This window comes from Pseudoliparis swirei, chromosome 5 (genome assembly GCF_029220125.1).
Source record: "Pseudoliparis swirei isolate HS2019 ecotype Mariana Trench chromosome 5, NWPU_hadal_v1, whole genome shotgun sequence".
In the NCBI taxonomy this organism is placed as follows: Eukaryota; Metazoa; Chordata; class Actinopteri; order Perciformes; family Liparidae; genus Pseudoliparis; species Pseudoliparis swirei.
The window spans coordinates 15,169,901-15,192,475 of NC_079392.1; the positions used below are offsets into that span (position 1 = coordinate 15,169,901).

General features: G+C 42.4%; 1 protein-coding gene across 4 annotated transcripts in view; it reads left to right on the forward strand.

Moving 5' to 3' along the window:
• Positions 1-22,575, forward strand: part of ect2 (epithelial cell transforming 2) — a 53,188-nt gene that overhangs the window by 23,125 nt on the left and 7,488 nt on the right. For all 4 annotated transcript variants that reach the window (XM_056415068.1, XM_056415069.1, XM_056415066.1 and 1 more), the window contains 11 exons: positions 8-127; positions 243-311; positions 867-977; positions 4,193-4,289; positions 5,454-5,535; positions 6,465-6,543; positions 12,678-12,797; positions 14,179-14,317; positions 16,335-16,489; positions 17,729-17,836; positions 19,511-19,645. In XM_056415068.1, the coding sequence (XP_056271043.1) occupies positions 8-127; positions 243-311; positions 867-977; positions 4,193-4,289; positions 5,454-5,535; positions 6,465-6,543; positions 12,678-12,797; positions 14,179-14,317; positions 16,335-16,489; positions 17,729-17,836; positions 19,511-19,645 (1,215 nt within the window). The remainder of the gene's footprint in view (positions 1-7; positions 128-242; positions 312-866; positions 978-4,192; positions 4,290-5,453; positions 5,536-6,464; positions 6,544-12,677; positions 12,798-14,178; positions 14,318-16,334; positions 16,490-17,728; positions 17,837-19,510; positions 19,646-22,575) is intronic.

Genomic DNA, 22,575 nt, shown 5'->3' on the forward strand with positions numbered 1-22,575 from the left:
ATTTTAGCTTTTCATGCTTCCATTGGAGAAAGAGGAGCAGGTGGGTGGAGCCATCCTGGCCCAAGAAGAATTGAAGACAATTTTTGGCAGCATCCAAGAAATCTACGAGGTTCACACTAAGATAAAGGTATAGTCCTCAGCTGTTTGCACCTAGTTTGACCAAAGGACCGTGATGGTGTCATCTTTGAGGAAGCGTTGTTGACCTGTTCTTTTCTTTGAGTGATTGGTGGTTTGTCCTTCAGAGTAACCTTGAGGAGCTGCTGAGAGACTGGTCAGAGGACAGGAGTGTAGGAGCTATCATTCTCAAATATGTGAGTACAAACAAGACAGATGTGGTCCCTTTTTGCCTATTTGCATGTGTATACAACAAAGTACTAACGATGACCTGCTAGCAATTTACTGATTGACTGATCCGCATATCCTGTTTTTGATTCTTTCTGAAAACTGTAAGTGAAGGCATAGACCAACATTATTCTAACTTTTCTTGAATGGAACATTTAAATAAAATGTTATCTGTCAGAAAGTCTAAAGATAACGCAGATCAGTAAGTGATTCAGACATTACGCATCTTTGTTGAAGGGTCTTCTAGTTACGCGGAGAGATACAAGGCTCAGGTGGTAGAGCACGTCGTCCTTTAATCTCAAGGTGGGGGAATGATAATAATAAATAAATTAAATAAAGCGCTTTGTCAGGTAGAAGAGCACTATATGAATGCAGTTTAGTTCCCATTCATTTAGTCTGGGCATTGGAAATGGTTTTATGGGACTAAATAAAAAATGTTTTTGTGTCTTCCCTGTGGAACCTCGTTCTTGTATGTGTGGATGGATCTTTGATGCGTCTGCCCTGTCCTCCTCTTCCCTCTCCAGTCTAAGGAGCTGGTAAAAGCCTACCCTCCCTTCGTCAACTTCTTTGAAATTGGCAAGGAGACCATTGTCCGCTGTGAGAAACAAAAACCACGCTTCCATGCTTTTCTCAAGGTATGACATTTGCATTTGTAAAGTGTTTGTTTACATGACCGCTGGGTGACACATAAAGGTAGATTTAGCAAAAGAGAATGGCAAGAGGCGGCAAAGAAAATACAACCGGTTTAAATACTAACATTCCACAATGGCGATGCACGGGCAGGAGCTACACATTCTACGTTCTCTCCTCACAGACGGAGCATTGACATACAAGCCATTATCTTCTCGTAGCAATCTAAAATGCATACCTACAAACTTGTCACCTTTCGGCGAAATTCGCCGTTTTGAAATCAAAATAGGTCATCCACGTGAATAGTGTAGATCCGAAGAGTTTTTGTTTTGGGTGGTGGGGGGGGCGTAAATTGGACGGCCGGCGTTTATGAGATTGGAGTGAGACACGGAGAACCTGCGATGTGGTGATCTTCGCAATAAAACATCTTTGATGGGACACGTCGAAGGAACAGACTCATGAACAGGTTCATGGAACAGACTCAAAGCTCAGCAGAGCACACAAGTAAAAAAAAAAAGGAAGATGGTTCATGAATGACTTTAACCATATTATATATAATGATAATGTAAAGTTGTTATTACTATTATTAGGGCCCGATCACTGAATTATTCAGGTGACCTTTTTTCTTAAAATGTTTGTTATTATTTAGATTTGCGGTCGGAACAATCAAAAGACTGTAGTTATAAAAGCTTTGAGGTGTCATCAAACAACGTGGATGTGGTGTGGAGACAACAAAAAAGTCACCTCCGCCCCCCCCCCCCCCCCCGTTTTCACCTTTTTCACCCCTCATGAGTTTGCAGGTATGAAAATGACTGACCGTCCAATCAAAGAATAAATAGACAATTATGCACATTACAGTATTTATTATCAGTTATTTAATATTTCATTTGAGGGATTTTACGTTAAAAAATAACATAATAAATAAATGTTATTTTCTCATTTGAAGTAAAATCACGGCTGCATACAACAGCTTTTCAATAAATGTGCATAAAGTATTTTATTTAGAAAAGATTAAGCTTGCGTTTCCATTTTAATTATTTTTGCTAACTCCAGTTCACATCTTAAAGCCCCATTATGTAGTTTTTCCCTTTTAGCGCCCCCTTCAGTTTTTGAGGTGTTTAATGTTTACTTCAGTGTCGTAAATACCCAGTGACGATAGATGCAGCCCGGTAGAAGCAATCCGGTGACTGTTTCTATTTTGGATTTATACCAACGGGCGGGATCACTAATACGAAGACTGCGCAGGAACACTGAACTGGGCCCAGCACCTACCGGACTAGGGTGAAGTAGCGCGGGGATTGAATGCGGCGCCTCGCCACGTTTCCGCCTGGTCGGTCAGCTGTTTGCCGGCTTTTGGGGGGAGGGTGTGCCCGTGCAGTCATTTACTTTTGTTTTGGGGGACTGCAAAGACTTTGGGGACTGTCGGGATCCGGGGATTATACTTCGTTTTGAGTGGGTTTGATTGTTTGTAGTGTATGTGTTCATTTTGGGGGCTTGCAGATGCATTGAATTTGATTTCATATAATAACATTTGGGTTTCCGCATATCGACTGTTTTTTTTTTACGACCATTTGAGCAGAGAGAGTTAACACCAGAATTCGCAGATACGCCCATTCCCTTCTTTTTTTTTTAGCGTATTGTACCTTTTCCCCTTGATTGAGTTGCTAAGGGCAAATGAAACAACATAACCAAAAGAATGACAACATTTAGTTTAGATGAAATACCGATCGCGTTTTCAGCCTATATACGTTGTTTTCTAAATGTTTGAATGTGGAGTACGTGTGATCGAATACAATATTGTTGACAACACCAAAAAGCTACATAAAAAAGCTCCCCTTATACTGGAGCTGCGAGCGTGGAGCTTTATGACATTGTGTAATCACTGCCAGAAAGCAGGTCGAAGTACATCCGCCCCGGATCGGGCGGCTCCAGAATCTTACATAGCGGAGTTATTTCCCCACAGACCCCCGATGGCAATGGCGGAGCCGCAAATCGCCATATTAAAAGTCATTGTAGCGGCACAATTTTTTTCAAGCTGTTATTTTAAGGTACAATTGTTACATAATGTTACTTTAAGGCCTCAATAAATTGTATTTATTATTTATAATCTCTCCATTTCCATGTGAAATCTGCCGATGAAACCCCGGCAGGACAAGTTTGAGCTTACTCTGAACAAGAGACGGTGGAGGAAAAAAGAAGCTCTTAACAAAATATATATATTTTTTTAATGAAGCACTTTTTTCAAAGTTTCTTAGTTATGTATTCTATTTTTTAACAAAGTGCTCATTGTACTTTGCTTGTCATTATTTATAATCTCTCCAGTTCAGTTTGGAAACTGACAATACATATTGTAGAGATATTATTGAATTGTACTAAATTAGATTTCTCTAACTGGACCTCTGGATATAACTGAATAACCCTCCTCTACACCGTAACATTCAGTGTCGCTACGCTGGGCTGAATCACAGCATCTCTCATACTAAAGGATGGCTTAAATGCAGGTCAAATGGTTGCATGTGACCATACAAATCAATTTTCCTAGCATATGATCTATCGTATCTCTGGTTGCAGACAACATCCAGCAGAAAGCACACCAACCTGCCCTCAAGTTACAAGTGTATCTCACCTTGCGTAGAGACAGCTGACGGCCTACCGCCAGCAGCAACATTGACATTTCAATCAGGGAAATCTAAAGAAGTAGCGCTATAATTAATTCATCATTCCTTTCTTTATTAAACTATAGTCCTCTGGGTAAAGGTTCTTGGGCCTTGGTACTGACAGCAGAGCGGTGGGATGGAAAGAGATCATTACATATGGCAATAATTCCTCCTATTTAGAACGTCTCAGTCCACACAAAGGAGCTTGATTTCAACTGCAATTTTGTGTTGAAGCAGTATTTTGTATCACTACTGCAGTTAAAGTATGTAATGTATACAATGAAGGTTACTGACCTGCTACAGGTTTGCACTGCATCATTTACTCCTGAATCACACACAACCTTTGAAAAATAAATATTAATAAATAAAAAAAATAAAAATATATATATCGATATATATATGCATGTATGTTTCACAGATTTCGAAGAGAACAAAGTAGTTTCACTTTTTTAAATACTCCCCAAGAGGCCCGATAGACTTGAGCGACTTTGTTTGTTGGTTGACATGTGGTGCAAAAAACAACAACACACACGCACTGCCACACTAATGCTTTGGTCCTGCAGATCAACCAGGCCAAGCCCGAGTGTGGCAGGCAGACGTTGGTGGAGCTGCTCATCAGACCCGTACAGAGACTGCCCAGTGTGGCCCTTCTTCTTAACGGTAACACACTCACACACACACACATGAAAAAGACGTGAGAGAGAAAAAAAGTATGTTAATTACTAGGGATGCACCGATCCATATCGGCCGATATTCCCATTATCGGTTTTGATCGGCGCTCTCAAAACGGCCGATCAGATGACGTAACATCTGCGAGAAAAACTATCAGACGTTTCAATCGCGGCGCATCGCAACGGAGACGATGCGCCCTGCGAGGGCCGCGGAGTGCAGAGGTCCACGAGGGGATCCTCACGCACCGAGCGGCGTCCCCGTCCCCAGAGTTGAATCTCTGGGTCAACTCAGCCGACTCACATGTCTGAGCCCCTTGAGACTGATGCTCACGGTAAACACATTCGATCGGGAGCGCGAGGGTTTTGATAAAGTTAGCGGAAGGATTTAAGTGACAACATCCGGTTTTGCAAAGTTAGCGGAAAGAACCACGTGAAACAACATCCGTTTATCAAAATAAGATGTCGACAAATCATACACTAGCATATAAAAGTAAACAATGAACTGATTTTGTATCTTTATAGATCATTTCTGAGATTTAGCTTAAATTATGCTAACATTAAAATGTTTTTACTGTACCAAGGAAGAGTTTATAAAAATAAGTCAGACTTTTGTATGTTTAAAAAAAGTCCTGTATATAGATTTCCCCAAGAGTTCCAGGAAATGAATGATGCAGATGTGTTCCATACATATCTGAAATCCCCTACAATAGCAATCAAACTATTTTAATGTATCAATTAGGACATTTTTCAAAGTAAAAGTCCTAAATGTTTAAAGAAATCTGTAATTTCTTTAATTGTTTGAGGTGCTTTATATATGTATTTCCTCATATTCGTAGGCAATAATGATACACAATAAATAGAATGCTTCAATCGACACCGTGATCGGTGATCGGTATTATCGGTCATCGGCAGATACTGATTTCGGTGATCGGTACCAAAAAACCTGATCGGTGCATCTCTATTAATTACGTGGTTGATTGTCTTCTCCTTATCGTTCTCCTTTCATACCCGTCTCCTTCCTCTAGTATCTCCTCTTGATACCTGTCTGTAATTTCTCTTCTCCGCAGCTCTGTTCTACTCTCCTGATTTTCATCTTGTCTTGCCCGTCTACTTTTATTTTGACCAAACTTTCCTTTTCTTTCCATTTCATCAGACATAAAGAAGCATACGTCAGATGACAACCCAGACAAGATAACGCTGGAGAAAGCAATTGACTCTCTGAAAGAAGTCATGACGTGAGTTGGCGCGACCTCACCCTTCTCCTTTGTGATGATTGCTCAGCCAGCAATGTTTGATCATTTTCACCCCCCATGCCAACTCTGTTGCTCAGTTTTGAGCCTTTTGTGGGTTCAACTTGTAACACCTGACTGTTGTTGAGCAAAGATGTGAAACAGGGGACTTTGACTGAACCGTTGAACCTGACCTGACTGCTTGCAAAATATACAATTATAGACTCATGAAATAGTTAAAAAGTAAGTGATTGTCCCACTTTGGTTTTGGATGGGAATACCGGCTGCTTTACTTTACCTCTATGTAGAAGGTCTTTCCTGCATAGAGAACTTCAAGGCAGCTGCCTCTGCCAGATTTCTTCCCCGACCAGCTCTCATCAAAACTGTCACCAATGGAAGACACTTTTATCTTACAGGTGCTTCAGTTGGTGGATTTTTGTAACGTGAACAGCGGCGTGGCGGTGTGTCTAATGGCATGGACATGGAAAGCAGACCTGCCGGTCCACCTTTAATCTATATGGCCAGCACCCATTTATGATCACTCCAGTGAAATCTAAGGAAGCAAAGCAGTTTATCTGTTCAATATTTATTCATATAATATTCTGTCAGGAGAATCCAATTGTTTTACAGGGGGAAGAAATGGTACACATGCATCTGTTTATAAGATCAATATGGTAGCACTTGCACCTCATCCAGGAAAGGCCCTGCATGCTTGTCCAGTCATTGACTCAGAGCTGGGAACTATAGCTGCATCTTATGAGGTGCTATTTATTACTGTCCAACCGTCCATAACCCAACGATGTTCTATTAGCTGTGGTACTATAAACATCCTTAATAAATGTTGCTTTTCTGCTTGTCAACAACTGTTTTTTCTTAATTGTTTCAGTACCTCTGAGATGAAAAATACCCATTACCTCTCCTCTTCCTCCCACTAGTCACATCAATGAGGACAAGAGGAAGACTGAAGGCCAGAAGCAGATCTTTGATGTTGTCTATGAAGTGGATGGCTGTCCTGTAAGTTTGGGGGTTGCTGCTGTTTAAATGTCTTTGTGTGTGTTGACCACCTGCATTAAATAGATCCAATATATTCAATATTTGTTTTGATCAGTCAAGCCATAGTACAATGTGCAAGTGTATTTGACATGTGACACAGTCATTGTTGATTTGGTAGACATTAAACATGTCATCATTAGTTCTTTCTTATATTATGTGGATGCATGAGCATTAGAGAAGAGTGAAATATTTTCACCGTTGTATTATTTAGTTATCTGATATTGATCTGTAGGAGTGAGAAAGAATGGACCTTCGGTTTGGCCTGCAGGAGTCCCTCTCTGCTCCATGAGAGAGGGGATATTTTGATGGTAGCCGATGAGTTGAGGAGAGGAGCTGCTGTGTGGTCTGCTGCTCTCTGTGGATCTGTTGAGGGTCCAGGCCGGTTGGGGATGTCGTTTTTTAAGGAACCAGGTTCTCAGCGCTTCATCTGAAAGGGGGGTGAGTGCCACAGGGCGGTACGTGTTTGGACTTGAGAGCAGGTAGGAACCCCCTCCTGTGACAGTCAAAATGTTAGTGATGACATCGGTTAGCTGGTTGGCACATGTTCTTAGAACTCAGGGATGTCATCAGGCCCAGCAGCTTTACTCATATTCCCCCTCACCAGTATTCTTGTCACATCTGCTGTGGTTACCGACAGTGGCCGGACCTTTGGAAACAGACTTCACAACTGACTGCTGTCTCAGGAAAGGACCCACACCTCCACCCAGGCTGACTGCTTGGGCAATGATGAGGTTGTTGTTGTCTCTGTGATCACCACATCATTAACCATACCTGCAAACTTGTCACCTTTCGGTGAAATTCACCGTTTTGAAATCAAAATAGGTCATCCAAGTGAATCGTGTAGATCCGAAGAGTTTTTGTTTTGGGGGGGGGTCAACTGGCCGGCCGGCGTTTATGAGATTGGAGTGGGACACGGAGAAAATGCGATGTGGTGATCTTCGCAATAAAACATCTTTGATGGGTCGTGTCGAGTCTCGGCCAATCAGCGTTCAGATGTCGACAGCGTTTAGGGGGTTTAGGTTAGCTTGAATGTTGGCCCGCTACATCTACTGCTGTCATGCTGCACGGTGTAGCGATACTAACAAAGTACCCGTACGTTAAACACGATATGATTTAGCATATTTTTTGTATCAATACTTCATTAAAAGAGCGCGCGATCAGAGCGCACGCGCTGCTCCGTGTCAAGCTGTCTGCACGCAATGCGCTGCGCAGCGCTCACAGCGAGTGGCGTCAAGTGGCGGAGCTTTTGAGACTTAAAGTCTTCAGCTTTAAAAAAAGAAGAAAAAGATGATTCCAGAAGTGAAATGTTTCAGTTCTTTATCTCCAAGGCAGACAGTCTGTAAAGTTATGTAACTACAGCTACTCATCCTGATGAACTCTGTATCATCTGGTCAGATACTGACTAAAGGCCTCATAGTGTATAATCAATGCTATGATGGGACCATGTAGTTTCATTAATATCTGGCTGTAATACTAATAATACTGCCATTTGTTAAGTGTTGAAAAAGTTGGTAAAAAGTGAACCATACAGATGTTTTATTTATTACTATTATAGACAAATTTACCAGTATCGTATTTATGGTATTATATCGAATTCTGGTATCATGATATTTATGGCAGGTATCGTATAGAAGTTATAATGTTAGTGACAGCCAGGTAGAGGCAGAACAGACTCAGGGAACAGAGTCATGGTTCAGCAGAGCTCACGAGTCCTTGTTGTTCAGGCCAAAGAAAGGGAAGTTGGTTTATGAATGACTTTAACCATATGATATATAATGACAATGCATATTTTTTATTACTATCATTATATCATTAATAATATTTCTACTTTATACATTTTGTTGTAAAACTACCAAAGTTCAGCTAAAAATATTATTAGATTAATCAATTAGTTGCTTAAGAGAAGAAAAAAAAGAAGAAAATTGTTTAATAATTTCACTTTAAATAATAAAAAAAACATTTTATGGTTCCAGCTTTTTAAATTTGAAGATGTGCTACTTTTCCATTTTTCCTAATTTGAATGATTTTAAAATATTGTTATACTTGTGTGCGCCAGTAGGGGGCAGTAGCGGGTTTTGCCTTGACTGGTGCTGTAATTCTTGTCTTAAACAAACAAGTTAGACCAGCGTAACACAGACAGTGACGCAGCTGTTGATGCGAGTCTCTTGGTGTTTACAGGTGAGAAACGTACATAAGCACCATATCAGAGCTACCAACTCTCACTGTTTCGCCGTGTGACACACGCTTTTGCATGTTTTCACACGCTCTCACGCCACACAACCAATTTCTCACGGCAAAAGAAATTCTGATTTTGGGCCGAGGCGCGTTGGTTTCTTTTCAAACTCCGCAACGATAGATGGCGCTAAGGAGCGCATCTATAAACCTATTCGCTGCATAGACATCCTATTTACCCCAAAGAGTCCAGGAGTTCGCAACAGAAGAAGATTTTCAAACGGACACAACGAGCAGAGACTACGGTGTGTTAATGCAGGGCTCTCAAGTGTCACGCATTGAGCGTGACAGTCACGCATTTCGGTCTTACGTCACGCACTCCCGCCACACATCGTATTTCTCACGCTGAAAAAACTCGGCTATTTAATGTTTTAATGTGCCGCAGCACGCCAACATGAGCTGGCCGCGCTGCCCTCATCGTGGAGGAATCAAGCGCGCCCCTGGAGTTCTGCTGTGAGGTGCCACTTATCAGCCAATCAAAAAAAAGAAATGGGCTACACAATAGCCAATCAGAAAAAACGTATCTGTTGTATCTGGGTAATCCAGCAACCAATGAAAATAAAGCATCCTGGATAGATATGTCACACTTGCCTGTCTTCAAAACTTAAGAGCCCTGTTAATGACATGTGGTTCAATTAAAGCAACACTGTAACAATTGTACCTTAAAATAACAGCTTGAAAAAAATTGTGGCGCTACAATGACTTAATATGGCGATTTGCGGCTCCGCCATTGCCATCGGGGGTCTGTGGGGAAATAACTACGCTATGTAAGATTCTGGAGCCGCCCGATCCGGGGCGGATGTACTTCGACCTGCTTTCTGGCAGTGATTACGCAATGTCATAAAGCTCCACGCTCGCAGCTCCAGTATAAGGGGAGCTTTTTTATGTAGCTTTTTGGTGTTGTCAACAATATTGTATTCGATCACACGTACTCCACATTCAAACATTTAGAAAACAACGTATATAGGCTGAAAACGCGATCGGTATTTCATCTAAACTAAATGTTGTCATTCTTTTGGTTATGTTGTTTCATTCGCCCTTAGCAACTAAATCAAGGGGAAAAGGTACAATACGCTAAAAAAGAAAAGGGAATGGGTGTATCTGCGAATTCTGGTGTTAACTCTCTCTGCTCAAATGGTTGTTAAAAAAAAAACAGTAGATATGCGGAATCCCAAATGTTATTATATGAAATCAAATTCAATGCATCTGCAAGCCCCCAAAATGAACACATACACTACAAACAATCAAACCCACTCAAAACGAAGTATAATCCCCGGATCCCGACAGTCCCCAAAGCAAAAGTAAATGACTGCACGGGCACACCCTCCCCCCAAAAGCCGGCAAACAGCTGACCGACCAGGCGGAAACGTGGCGAGGCGCCCCATTCAATCCCCGCGCTACTTCACCCTAGTCCGGTAGGTGCTGGGCCCAGTTCACAGTGTTCCTGCGCAGTCTTCTATTAGTGATCCCGCCCGTTGGTATAAATCCAAAATAGAAACAGTCGCCGGATTGCTGCCGTTCTGAGTCCGCCGCCTGTCAGCGCTCTCCAAACAAAAAAAACCTTGCGTCACCTCCCCCTCGTCACCTTTTATAACCAGTGACACGTACAAATAATAACAACAATAATAATAATTATAATACAGGACAACACATGATCCTAACTCAATACAAGTGTCTGCGAGGCTGCATCTATCGTAACTGGGTATTTACGACACTGAAGTAAATGTTAAATATCTCAAACTGAAGGGGTCGCTAAACGGGAAAAACTACATAGTGGGGCTTTAAGTACTCACTCTCTTAAACTTTAAATCTTGAAATTATTCGTTGTGTTTGTGCGTGTGGTGAATGTAAACTCAGCTGTCATAACAAGCAGCAGGAGAGCACCTTGTTAACCTCTTGGTATCCTGCATGCTCAAAACATCAGAGCATTGTTTGTTAAGGCTGCTCACATAGCATTTATCACTTTATTTGCAGGCCTAGGAAAAGGACCCTCTCAACAATTTTCCAAACAGCACTTTGAACAAGTAAAATGTATTATAAAGAATTTAACATTAAGACAGGACATTTGTGCAATAGAATTAGGCATGTTTTTGTAAATGAGAGTAGTTATTAAAAAACATTTTAATTCTTTAAGGTAGCAAAGATGCCTCGTAAAAGACCTTTGCCAGGCCAGAATGCAGGGTACAACATGGGTACAACATGGGTACAACATGGGGACAACATGGGGACAACATGGGGACAACATGGGTACAACGCCAAATTAAATCTAATTTCCTGATATTTGAGCCACCAACGTGTGTGGCTGCGTGCGCGGCAACATTTTGGTCACCCCCGACAAAATCTCACTCCAAGGTTTTTTGAAAAGTTGGCAGCTCTGCCATATATATATTAATGTTATGTTCGCTCGCTTTTATATTTTGACAGTTATTAACTGTGTAGAAGTTAAAGTGAAGACAGTTAATTAAGGCTAGCGGATGTTAATCGCGCGCTAGCGTTTTACAACCATTGTACAATGTCTGCTGGTCTGAGAATTACATTGTTCCATGAAAGATTAGATAGTTACATGTTGTGTCCCGTGACAGATATAAACAGTAGTATGCACACACATAAGTACATATATACATACACAACATGAACATGCATATACAGTTTAAACAGGTTTCCTGGTGGAAGTCACTTGTCAGTGCCTTCGATCTCCGTGACCTTGTCCGTCACCATGGAAACATTGTCACATGACATATGTTCTGTGCTGTGACGTCGCTACTCGCAAGTGACGTCACGGAGCACCGAACCAGAGTCTGTATATAGAAGTGATTTCCAGCAGGAATTCAGTCTGTGAATCTCACAGAAACCCCTCCACCCCTTCTCCATTCAGCCACTTCCCGGGGTGGGGGCCTCTGATGAGATATCACAGACAGGGTGGGTGGGCAGGTTTATTATATATTCTATATTATTGGTTATTGGATAAAAGAGGAACAAAAGGAATTAATTTCTAAAATAATTTAGAAATTAAACAAATTTAAAAAGTGTTAAAGTGCACAAAATTGAGGAAGTTACTTGATTTGTAAAATAGTGTAACGTGGGACTTGTTAACCTGTGTGATTGTCGCTCAAGTGGGCCGAAGAGATTTCTCTGAATGGGCCTCGCTCCTATTCACACCTGGGCCCATGCAAAATAAATATTACTGAATATTTCATGGTGTGGCGGCCATATATATATATATATATATACAAACATCTATTCTATTCTTATTAGAAGGGTTTGTGGGCACTGACTTAGTCAGAGTAGAGGACCCCCACCCCGTTGTCACCTTTTTCACCCCTCATGAGTTTGCAGGTATGATTAACGCATTTGCTGATATATGATGCCACTGGTGTGTATTCCTCAACATTGTTATGGTTCTCGTGGCTGGCAGCACGCAGTGCTGTGTTTATTCTTAAGGTTTTCAATAAGCATCAAGTATGTGAGGGACTATGTCTAAGCACCACACGTCCTTGATGTCGACACGGAGTCCACCTCCCCTCATGTCCCCGGAGTCGTTCAGTATACAGTCCAGTGCAACAGCTTGTTGGTTATGATGGAACTGTAAAGATGTGGCACCACCGAGCCTCATTTCAGCCGCCTCATTTTCCTGCATCTTGACATTCGCCAGCAGCAGACTTTGTCGTGGAGTAACATAAGCTGGGTTCGCATAGCTCTTGCCTCTTCCTGGGGTGGTGTTTGGTTTGGGTGGAAGATGTTGTGGTGGTAATTGTCTGCCGATGTCACCATGGTCAGTCATCTTGTATAACCTCTTCTCTCTTAGTTTCATCCCTTATTCTTGACCATTCCCATTTACTTCCTGTGCTTTGTCTTCTCTGCAGGCTAACTTGCTCTCGTCCCATCGCAGCCTGGTCCACCGGGTAGAAACGATTGCCCTGGGAGACCAGCCTTGTGACCGAGGAGAGCACGTCACACTCTTCCTCTTTAACGACTGCTTAGAGGTGAGAATACACACAAACATACATATATATATATATACACACATACACACACATACAATATGTTTGACAATCTCACTCGGAACACATTCACACCTAGTTTATCTGTTGCAACCCTGGTCAGGGCTGTTGGTCACCAAACTTCAGATTTGACTTCTTTGAACTCTTCACATCTATTAACTCCGTTCTTTAATCTTGACCGGCCTTTAAGGCTAACTGATAAATCTAAATGTGCCATTTTTCTTTTTTAAAGGTCGGGGTCACACCAACATTTACAACGGTGAAACTTCGCTGCTAAATCATTCATGTGAAATTACTTAATTAGTTCAAACTCATCCACAGTTCACTTTAATTAACCGAGGCTTAACATTAAATCCATCTTTTTGAGATAGTAAATTCAATGAAGTGTCAATTTTTTTACACTATCTGTAAGAAGTATATATATCTATTCTGTGAGCCTCCTCTGCTGCATCTTGGATTGTTGCATGTGGCGTGATAGAGGTTAAACATTGTTGAAAGTCATTTGAGTAACAGAGTAATTTAATTAAAACACCATGAAAGACATAATGAAAAAGTAGAAGTTATATATGTGACATAAATGTAATTATTTAGTAAATGTAGTTAAAATAATTAGCCGCATCACCTGAGTGTTTTCTATTTTCACCACTTTAAACTCTATAATTTAACCAGTGATGTAACGAGTCCATGAATACCTTTCCTGTGTACCTTGTTCGTTAAGCGAGGCGCAGCGTGAATCTCAGCATGCTCTTAAACACATGCTGAGATTCATGCACACACGCAGCGTTGAATACATGAAGGAGGCCTTATGCAAGGTAGCCACATTGAAATGGTGATCAATCCCTGTGAGTGCGGTCTATCATTGCTGACACAATCAGTTAATTGGCAAAGGGGCGAGCGAGAGCGAAAGAGAGAGATGTGCCATTCCTCCACAGTCCTGGCTGTATGAGTGAGCGTTGTGGTCGAGTGGGTGGCCTCACTACTCCTCTCCATCTCACAACATTGATTACTCTTGCGTTCATATAACCACTCTCCCCCTCTTCCCTCACACTTCCATAATAACAATGACCTACGGTGTAGTGTCCTGTTTTATCCTCTCCCCAGCTCTCTCTCTCCCTCCCTCCCTCCTCCTCTCTCTCAGCCTCTAATTAATGTGGCATTAATGAGTTGCATCGTTTACCTCTATGAAGGCCTCATTGATTTATTGCCAACTAATCGATAGCGGCTTCACCCACACAATGCAAAATGCACCCACACACATTCTAAATTGCAACCGCATGCACACACAAGTTGCCTTTCTTCCTATTTCCCTCCAAAGTTGCTGTCTCATTTTGTGCATCTGTCTGGTGTGTGTGCGTCCCTGCAGATCGCGAGGAAGCGGCACAAGGTGATCAATACATTTAAGAGTCCGCTCGGACAGACAAGACCACCGCCTCCGTTCAAACACATCACACTGATGCCGCTGTCCCAGATCCGCAAAGTGCTGGACCTGCAGGACACAGAGGGTAACGCGCACACGCATACACACACACACACACGCATACATACACACACTGTGGCTCAGTGGTGAGCAGGGTCGTCCTTCAATCAGGATCAGCGGTTCGATTCCCATTAAACCACAAATTGCTCCCATAGCTGTGTCTAGTGTGTGTGAATTTAAGTTTCTGTTCAAGTGCAGGTGGAACCTTAGCTCCTCCCATCAATGTGTGTGAATGGGTGAATGATGTCATGTAGTGTTCAAGAGCTTTGAGTGGTTAGAAGATGAGAAGAGTGCTAAACAAGTGCAGGACCGATTACACTGCTTATCACTTCATCTGCATGTCGTCTCAGGGTGTATCATGTCTCCATCGGCACGCCATTGTGTTCAACCACTAAAATGAGTGTCTTATTATTATTATTAATAGTAATTATTTGTAAAAATATTAGTATTATTAATAATAATGCCTACAAATAAGACAAACCAACTTTTTCAAACATGGCAGAAGCTATTTCACAGTGTCTGTTCAAGGAGTTCAAATCTTTTGGTAATATTCCATTGGACTTTGCATCGTTACAAAACAAAAATCTGTGAGCTATAAACCAACTATACCGGGGTCACTTGAAATTGGGGAAAAACAGACATTTCAAAGTTGTTTTTCTTATGCAATACATATTGGAAAGTTAAGTTTTGTAAATGTTTTAGTTAAATGCATGAATCTGCACTTAAATGCATGAATCTGCACTAGTGTGTCGACACGAGAAGGCCCAGCTCAGTTCGCGGTGAGTGAATCCGCAAAGCTCTCGGTCGGCGCCGCGAGCCTTTCCAGCTGTCATGTGCTTCGGGGTAACGTGCTCGCCGGGGAGCGGATCCTAGCACCTCGAGCTGATGCTGGAAACTAAATATACCATATATAACAGAAAGTCAACCATATTTCAATGTTTATATGGGGATTGGGAACCTGACTATTGCTTTAAGATGGACTTCAAAATGATGAACCCATCCTTCTGTTGGTAATACAAAGTTTGCGTAGGTTGCTGTTTATAATGAAATGAATGGCTGCTCACAGGAAATCTAAAAAGCCGTCGCAAACACGACCTGTAGTTAATGGGCTGAAACTCCAAGTTTACAGTATTTTAGGTGTTCAATACAAACAAATTATTGACATACTCAAATATGATGTGATTATTTGCGCTTTTGATTGCAAGTTGCCACGGCAACTGAATTGGAAGAGGCAAACGTTGTGTTAAATTCCCATTTTCTACACACTGATTCCTCTTTGGTCGCCCTTCACATGATGGACATGATGACTCCCAATGAGCCGACCCCCATGAGGAGGGAATAACTGAACTGTGTCCAACATCACTCCCTCATTCACTTGTTCTTTTCCCGATGAAACACACGGCACTCTGTGATCACGAGGTTACAATTATAATCCACTATATCTTTTCATAGATTCTAGTAGTTTGCTGCTCTGAACATCTCATAGAGAACTTTTAAGCAAACAAGTAATGCTTGCTGCCCTCAATTGTGAGGCAGATATGACCCCGTGCACACTGATTCCTGTTGGCTGTCATTAAAACATTTTGCCACAGTTTTCCTGCATAAAAAGCTCCAGGATCCCATATTAGTATGACACGCTGACAAGTCGAGGAGGTCCGATAGCAACTGTTTCTTACATATTTTGAAGCTTCCTTTATTTTGTCTACCGCTGTAGCTTCATGTACGAACACAATGTTCTCTAACAAATGCTGTCTTTACACAGGGGGACACTGATGATTGATGTTCATGCAGTTTGGATGAAAGCACTGAAATTTGTCTTGCATGTTTTTTTTTCTTCTTCCCCCACTTCCGTCTGCCTGCTCTAATCTCTCCATCTGTTTTCTCTTCTTTTTCTCCCCGTCCAACACTCTTTCTCCCTCATCCTTTTCTGTCACATTCTCTTCATCTCAATCTCTTCACTGGACGATTCATTTTGTCACTGTTCATTATCTTCTACCTCTCTCTCCATCACTGTACGTCCTCCTCCCGCTGCCTCCTTTCAGAGTGTGTGAATGCGTTCGCCTTGGTGGTTCGCCCTCCAACTGAACAGGAGAACTTGTTGTTCAGCTTCCAACTGGCCGGGGAGGAAACGGTTAAAAGTGCCTGGCTGCGAACTCTGTGCCGCCAAGTCGCCAACACCATCTGCAAGGCTGATGCGGTGAGAAGCTACACGCATGCACACGCGCACAGAAAGGATAATGAGTGGTTTGCAGTGGCAGGCAGGGAAGGAAGCTGTGATCGCTCTGTAATCCTGCACAGCAAGTTTACTGTGAAGAGCTGCTTCCTCTAAAAGCCCTTCCACCCTCGGTCTTGAACTTCAGACCTTTCCAGTGATCCAAACCAAAACAGATGGGAATCTCACGGACCTCGGTTCAGTTGGTTTCTCCAGTGAATTTCTTTTTTTTTTGGGTGGTTCAGCCTTTGAACCATAACGGGAAGTGCGGAACCTGATAAAACAGGAGCACAAGCGTAGAGGGGGAGGCCCAATGTTTGGTTGACACGTGGGTCGTCCCACAGACCACGGGATGAAAAAAATTCACCAATTTTTTTAATTATTTGAATAGTTGACGATATGAATTTTAACCAAGTAATGCTATTAGTTAAATCATTTCTTTTTACAAAAGCTGAGCAAAACTACTTGCCTTGGAATAGTCCATCTCAAACGTCAGTCTGGGCCGGAGTTGTGCTCACAGAGGAGTTATCTCGATCATTTTAATTGCAGGTAGCCAGCAAGAGATGAGATGGCTTCTCTGGGGCTGGAGGGTATTAATTCACTAAGAAATGCAGTGCTACGCACACAGCCGTGACGCTACTCATCACCTCTTGCGGCGCTCACTCAAACTGGAATAGTGGAATTCCGGAATTTATTTAACATGAAGCACAGAGACGGGCAAAGCTTAGTTCTACCAGTTATTTTCGTGGGATTGTTCATGCTTAAGAAAAACAACATCGCCAAATGTATTGCTAAATGGTTTGGGGGGAGATTGTGGAAAACCAACGTGTTATGGGCCGATTAAGCGTGATCATTCTTAGTCCACAGGAAGTTATGGATGTGAGGCCGTCTGCTCCATTTAGCAGAGCAAGCAGCAGGGGGCGATGTTGGCCTCTGCTCTGCCTGCCACTTTGCAGCTGCATTCCTAATGCTGGTTTCACTGGGCCAGCACTATGATGTGAATACCAACAAGATGGGGCCAGTGAGGGGGGAGAGAAATAAAGTGTGTGTTTTTAAACCTACTACACCCCCCTCTTGCTACCACAAAACACAAAGTGTCTATCGGCATTGATCGCATGAATCACACACTTTTGTTCAATTCAGCTTTTTTCATTTTGTATAGCCCAAAATCAAGGTCATGATTCATTCTACTGAGTTTGAGGCCGACTTTGTTCTCGTCAACAGGAAGACCTGATTCAGAGCACAGACCCAGACTCACTTCAGGTCAGCACCAAGGATATGGACAGCACCCTGAGCAAAGCCTCCAGGGCCATCAAGAAGACCTCTAAAAAGGTAACGCTTCCCATCGTTGACTCGAGGTAACTTCAGCCAGGCGTCGTTCAGCAGGTTGAATGCCGTGAAGTCTGTCGAATGAGTTTTTAACCAGAAGTTGGTGCGTACTGCTCTGCTGCCGTCCCGTGTGATCGACTCCCCAGCTGACAGAGCTGTCAGCAGCCACAACGAGAGACACATTGGCCTCAAGTCAACCCGGGTGTCCTCATCCGGGTACGGCCCTGATTTAGACTGACAGGACTACTTAAATTATTTCCTGCTGAGTTACACAGAAACATGAATGAAATTAGACACAAGACATCGAGTGCAGACTCTCTTCCTTTGATGTGATTCAGCATTTATAAAACAAAGGGCTGGTATTGAAGGCTGCCTGAGATCTTCTTAGCTGCTCTTTCCAGCTCACCCAGACATGGCAGCTGAAGGTTTTGATTATTTAACTGAAGAGAAGCATCAAACTGCCTGAAAGAATCGTTGGAACAAGCAGATAAAAGATATGCAACATTTCATCACCACATGGAAAAAGAGAGAGCAGTGAAGGTGAAGAGATTCCAGAAAGGCGATGAGCGAGACTGTCAGTATTTCTCTTTTCTTTGGTTCTACGAAGTTGCTTTCCTTATTCAGTGTGGTGAGTTTACACATGGCCACAAATGCAGAGATTAGCAGCTGTTGTCTCTTTAATAAATGGTTTTGCATGTTTTCATAATGTACGAGATTACTCCTTGAACAGATACAAGCACATTATAGAACTACTCATGGTAGAATGTCTGTCCTCGAATAGAAGCCATGACTTGTCAGCTGCTGATCCGTCTCACTAGCTGTCACAAAGGCTGACGACTTTGTGAATGAACAACAGGTTGTGTGATTATCGTCAGCTGTGACAGATACTAAGAGCCTCAACAAGTGCTGGCCACAGATACTCTGAAGCAGGGGTCACCAACCTTTTTGACACCGAGAGCTACTTCTTCCCGAATAACAAATGGGATAAATCACCTTTTAATAAAGAGCCGCCACACGACATCCACGTGGTTTGATGAAACCTGAAGCTTTTATAACTAAGGTCTTTTGATTGTTCTGACCAACATTCTGATTAAGAACATAGGTTGTGCCGAAGACACGTACAGTAATACTAAACATTTTAAGAACAATAAGTCTTCTGCACCCACTGTCAGTGTTCGGGCCCTAATATTAATAAGCAGAGTGGTGATGTTTGCGTGCGCAGCGAGCCGCAATTTTTCAAAGCCCTGGATATCCATTGTTGGACAGAATTTCAGGGTCATAGTGATATTTTATGTTCATTTATTTTGGACTCTATCACTGAGATAAAGATGAACTAAATCAATGTCAAATATACCATTCAATGGAAAAAAACACATTACACTCATTAACAACTACTGAGATTCTGTAACTACCTGGACTTACTCTTCACTCCATGCATCATTTACTTGGAGCTAAACTCGTTGGCTGTAATCCGGACTCTTTGAGAGAGAACTTACTCGCAGAGCGAGAAAGCCAGCGCAGCAGCCTCCCCAAGGTCCTAGTGCCCTGGGATTATGGCTGACTATTTTAAGAACATGTCTTGCGGGCGACTCATGTGGTCCCTGCGGGCAACCAGGTGCCCGTGTTGGCTACCTCTGATCTAGAGGAAGTAACTGTTTGTGTGTGTGTGTGTTTTAGGTGACCAGGGCCTTTTCCTTCACCAAGACCCCCAAGCGTGTGATCCAGAGGGCGTTCATGGCCAACAATACTCCTGATGAGAAGAGCCAGAGGTTGAGTTGTGAGAACCGCGTCGGCAGCAGCTCCACGCTGGCTGTAAGTCTTGTTTTGTTCATATTCCCTTTGGGAGGCGGGCATGATGCTCTCTTATCGCCAGGTTTTGTTGACTTCATAAATACTACCTTTGATGATGAAATAACATTTCCTGCATTTAAAAATGCATCTTTTATTTTTATCAGCATAACAAAATTAATACTGGGATGTTTCTCTGTCATGTGTTCCTCATTCCTTTTATTTTTCCGCCATATATTCCTGTCTGGATCTATCTTAATTTTAAAAAGCAGGACACGGGACTTCTGCTTTTAAATGTGCAGGAATCTTTTCTGCTCTTTTGTAAGATTGTTCGTTCAGTAGTTGCCATATTTATTTTCCTACACGTTTTGTGTTCTGGCCAGTGTTGAATGAGTCATTTCTCGTTAATCTATTTTCATTAAACAAGTGGGTGTGAAGAAGAGGTGAAATGTTAACAAGTTCAAGAAAAATAACATGAATTCCCACATTATTGACACCATTTAGTCACTCATCTCGCTTGCTACCTGGTTCCCAAGGAGACAAGAATATAAATGTAAAAATAATGGAAAGATATATATATATATATATTAGTGCTGTGAAAAATAACGCGTTAACTCAGTTAATTAAATTACAGGTTTAACTTCGTTATTTTTTAAAATGCATTTAACGCATGCGCAGAATGAGCTTCCAATCCGTCTGTTGTTGGTCGTCTCCAGCAGCATGTCATTCTGTCTCTAGTGTCGCGTTAACACGACTCCGATCTCCGTCTCGCGCGCCGCAGAGCTCGGATGCCGGCGTGTGCGCGCACATCGGGGCGAAAAAAAGTCACTTTCAAAATGAGCTTCCAATACACCACTTCAATCTGAACTCTGTCCGCTCTCATGCAGACGGTCTGTTCATCGGTAATGATCCTTCCGCAGGTTCACCTCCGGAAACCTTGTTACGACTTTTACTTCCTGTAGATCAGGGTCTCAACACGTCGATCGCGACCTGCCAGTCGATCGCGGCGTAGTGTTGGTAGATCGCATGACATTAAAAAGATTGGCCTGCCCCCTGACATGTTCTCTACAGCACGTTTTTGTTCTTTTATTAAACTAAACGTCTGTTGTTGATCGTATCTCCACAGCAGCATGTCATTTCTGTCTCTTCGCGTTGCGTTAACACTTATCGATCTCCGTCTGGTGCGCCACAGAGCTCCGTGCGCGCGCATTGGGACCGAGCAAAAAAAAAGTCACTTGTCAATCTGTCCACCTGTCCGTGCCGGTGAGGTTTCAGCTTTGCAGCGGTGTCCCCGCCGTCCCTTTCATCACGGCCCAGTTCATGAAGAAAACCCACACAGTCAGTTTGCCTCAGCAGCTGCTAAAGGAAGACTAGAGGCCTTTAGATTGTATCATGGTGGAGTTAATGGTTGACAAACAAGAGAAAAATGCTCTGTTTAACCCTCCTGTTACCTTTACATTTACTAACATATTTTACCCTCTGGGTCAATTTGACCCCAGCAATTAAAACCTCCAGAAAATTATTAGAATTAATATTGCTTCCCAAGTTTAAGTGTGAGGTACTTTATGTTTGTTTGTTGACTACCTAAATAGCCCTTTAAATAAATAAAAAAGTTGATATTTCTGATATGTTTGACACAGTGAAAAACAGCCTGGGGTCAAATTGACCCCAAAGAACATCGACATTAAACATTGAATGGGGTCAAATTGACCCGAAAGGTAACAGGAGGGTTAAACATTCTGTTTAGGATGAAGATGTATTAATGTTCCATATGGAAGAAAACTGCTAAATAACTGCTGAGTTGCAGCACCATTGTATAGAAGAATGTATAAATGTATATATCCGTCTTTTGTCATAAATCTCTGTTCTCACAAAATATACCGAGAATATCGGTAATATGTGATTAATCATGATTAATCCACAGAAACCTGTGATTAACCCGATTAAAAATGTTAATCGTTTCACAGCCCTAATATATATAATGTGTGTATGAACTCTGTACAGAAAAAATATAGAAATGTGCAACGATTCACAGATGCTGTAGAATGCAAAAAGCATCCAAAAGGGTGTTAATGTGGCTTCAGGTAGTTCCTTGTCAACACTGGCAGAGGGTGCTTTATTATTTTTCACCTTTGGCTCTTCCTTTAATACAAACAGCAACTACTGCATCTAAAGAAAAGCTCATTTTGGCTGCTTGGACTATTTAGATTATGAGGACACGGCCATGACATGTGTCTCGGCTGCAGACCCGTAGCTGCTGTTGAGGCCGAGGCCTCACCGGGAGATGATCCATGTAGAGGACCACGGGTTTGGTTCAGGCTGCTAGGGATCAAAGGTCTGTACAGGGCCATGAAAGGCATTTCAAACTTTATTGAGCCTGTGCGTGTGTAACATGAACGACAGCAAAATGCAGTCTGAGAATACAATATGAAAGAAATGTACACTTTTATTTATCCTCGTGAGGAGATTATTATCTGCATTTGACCCCACTGTAGTTTTTAAGGAGCAGCAGGTTCAGTGTCTGAAGGTGCGTTCACACCTAAAGCGATGCGATTTTTCGCGTCGCCCAAAACGCGTGAGTTTACTCGCTCGACCGTTCACCGTGTTCAGGCCATAAGCGTCGAGACGCTCCCCGAGGGGCGGGGCTTATCTCCGTGACTCGTCTCCGTAAAGACAGTTATCATCTCCTTCATCCACCAGAATAACTAACCACTAGTTCTGCTTTATATTTGTTGTGGACATCCCACACACTGACGCCCTCGTGTTTGGGTTCATGACATCACCCGTAGGCTCACTCAGCTCGGTCACTGTCACCGATGAAGTTACTGTTACGCCTGAAAGACTTCCGCTTCCAGCTACGAGAGCGGAACATCTAAATGTTGTTATTGTGTTCATAACATTAGTGTCCGTCTTGTTCTGATTCAACAGCGGCGGAACAGCGATGACGCGCGGAG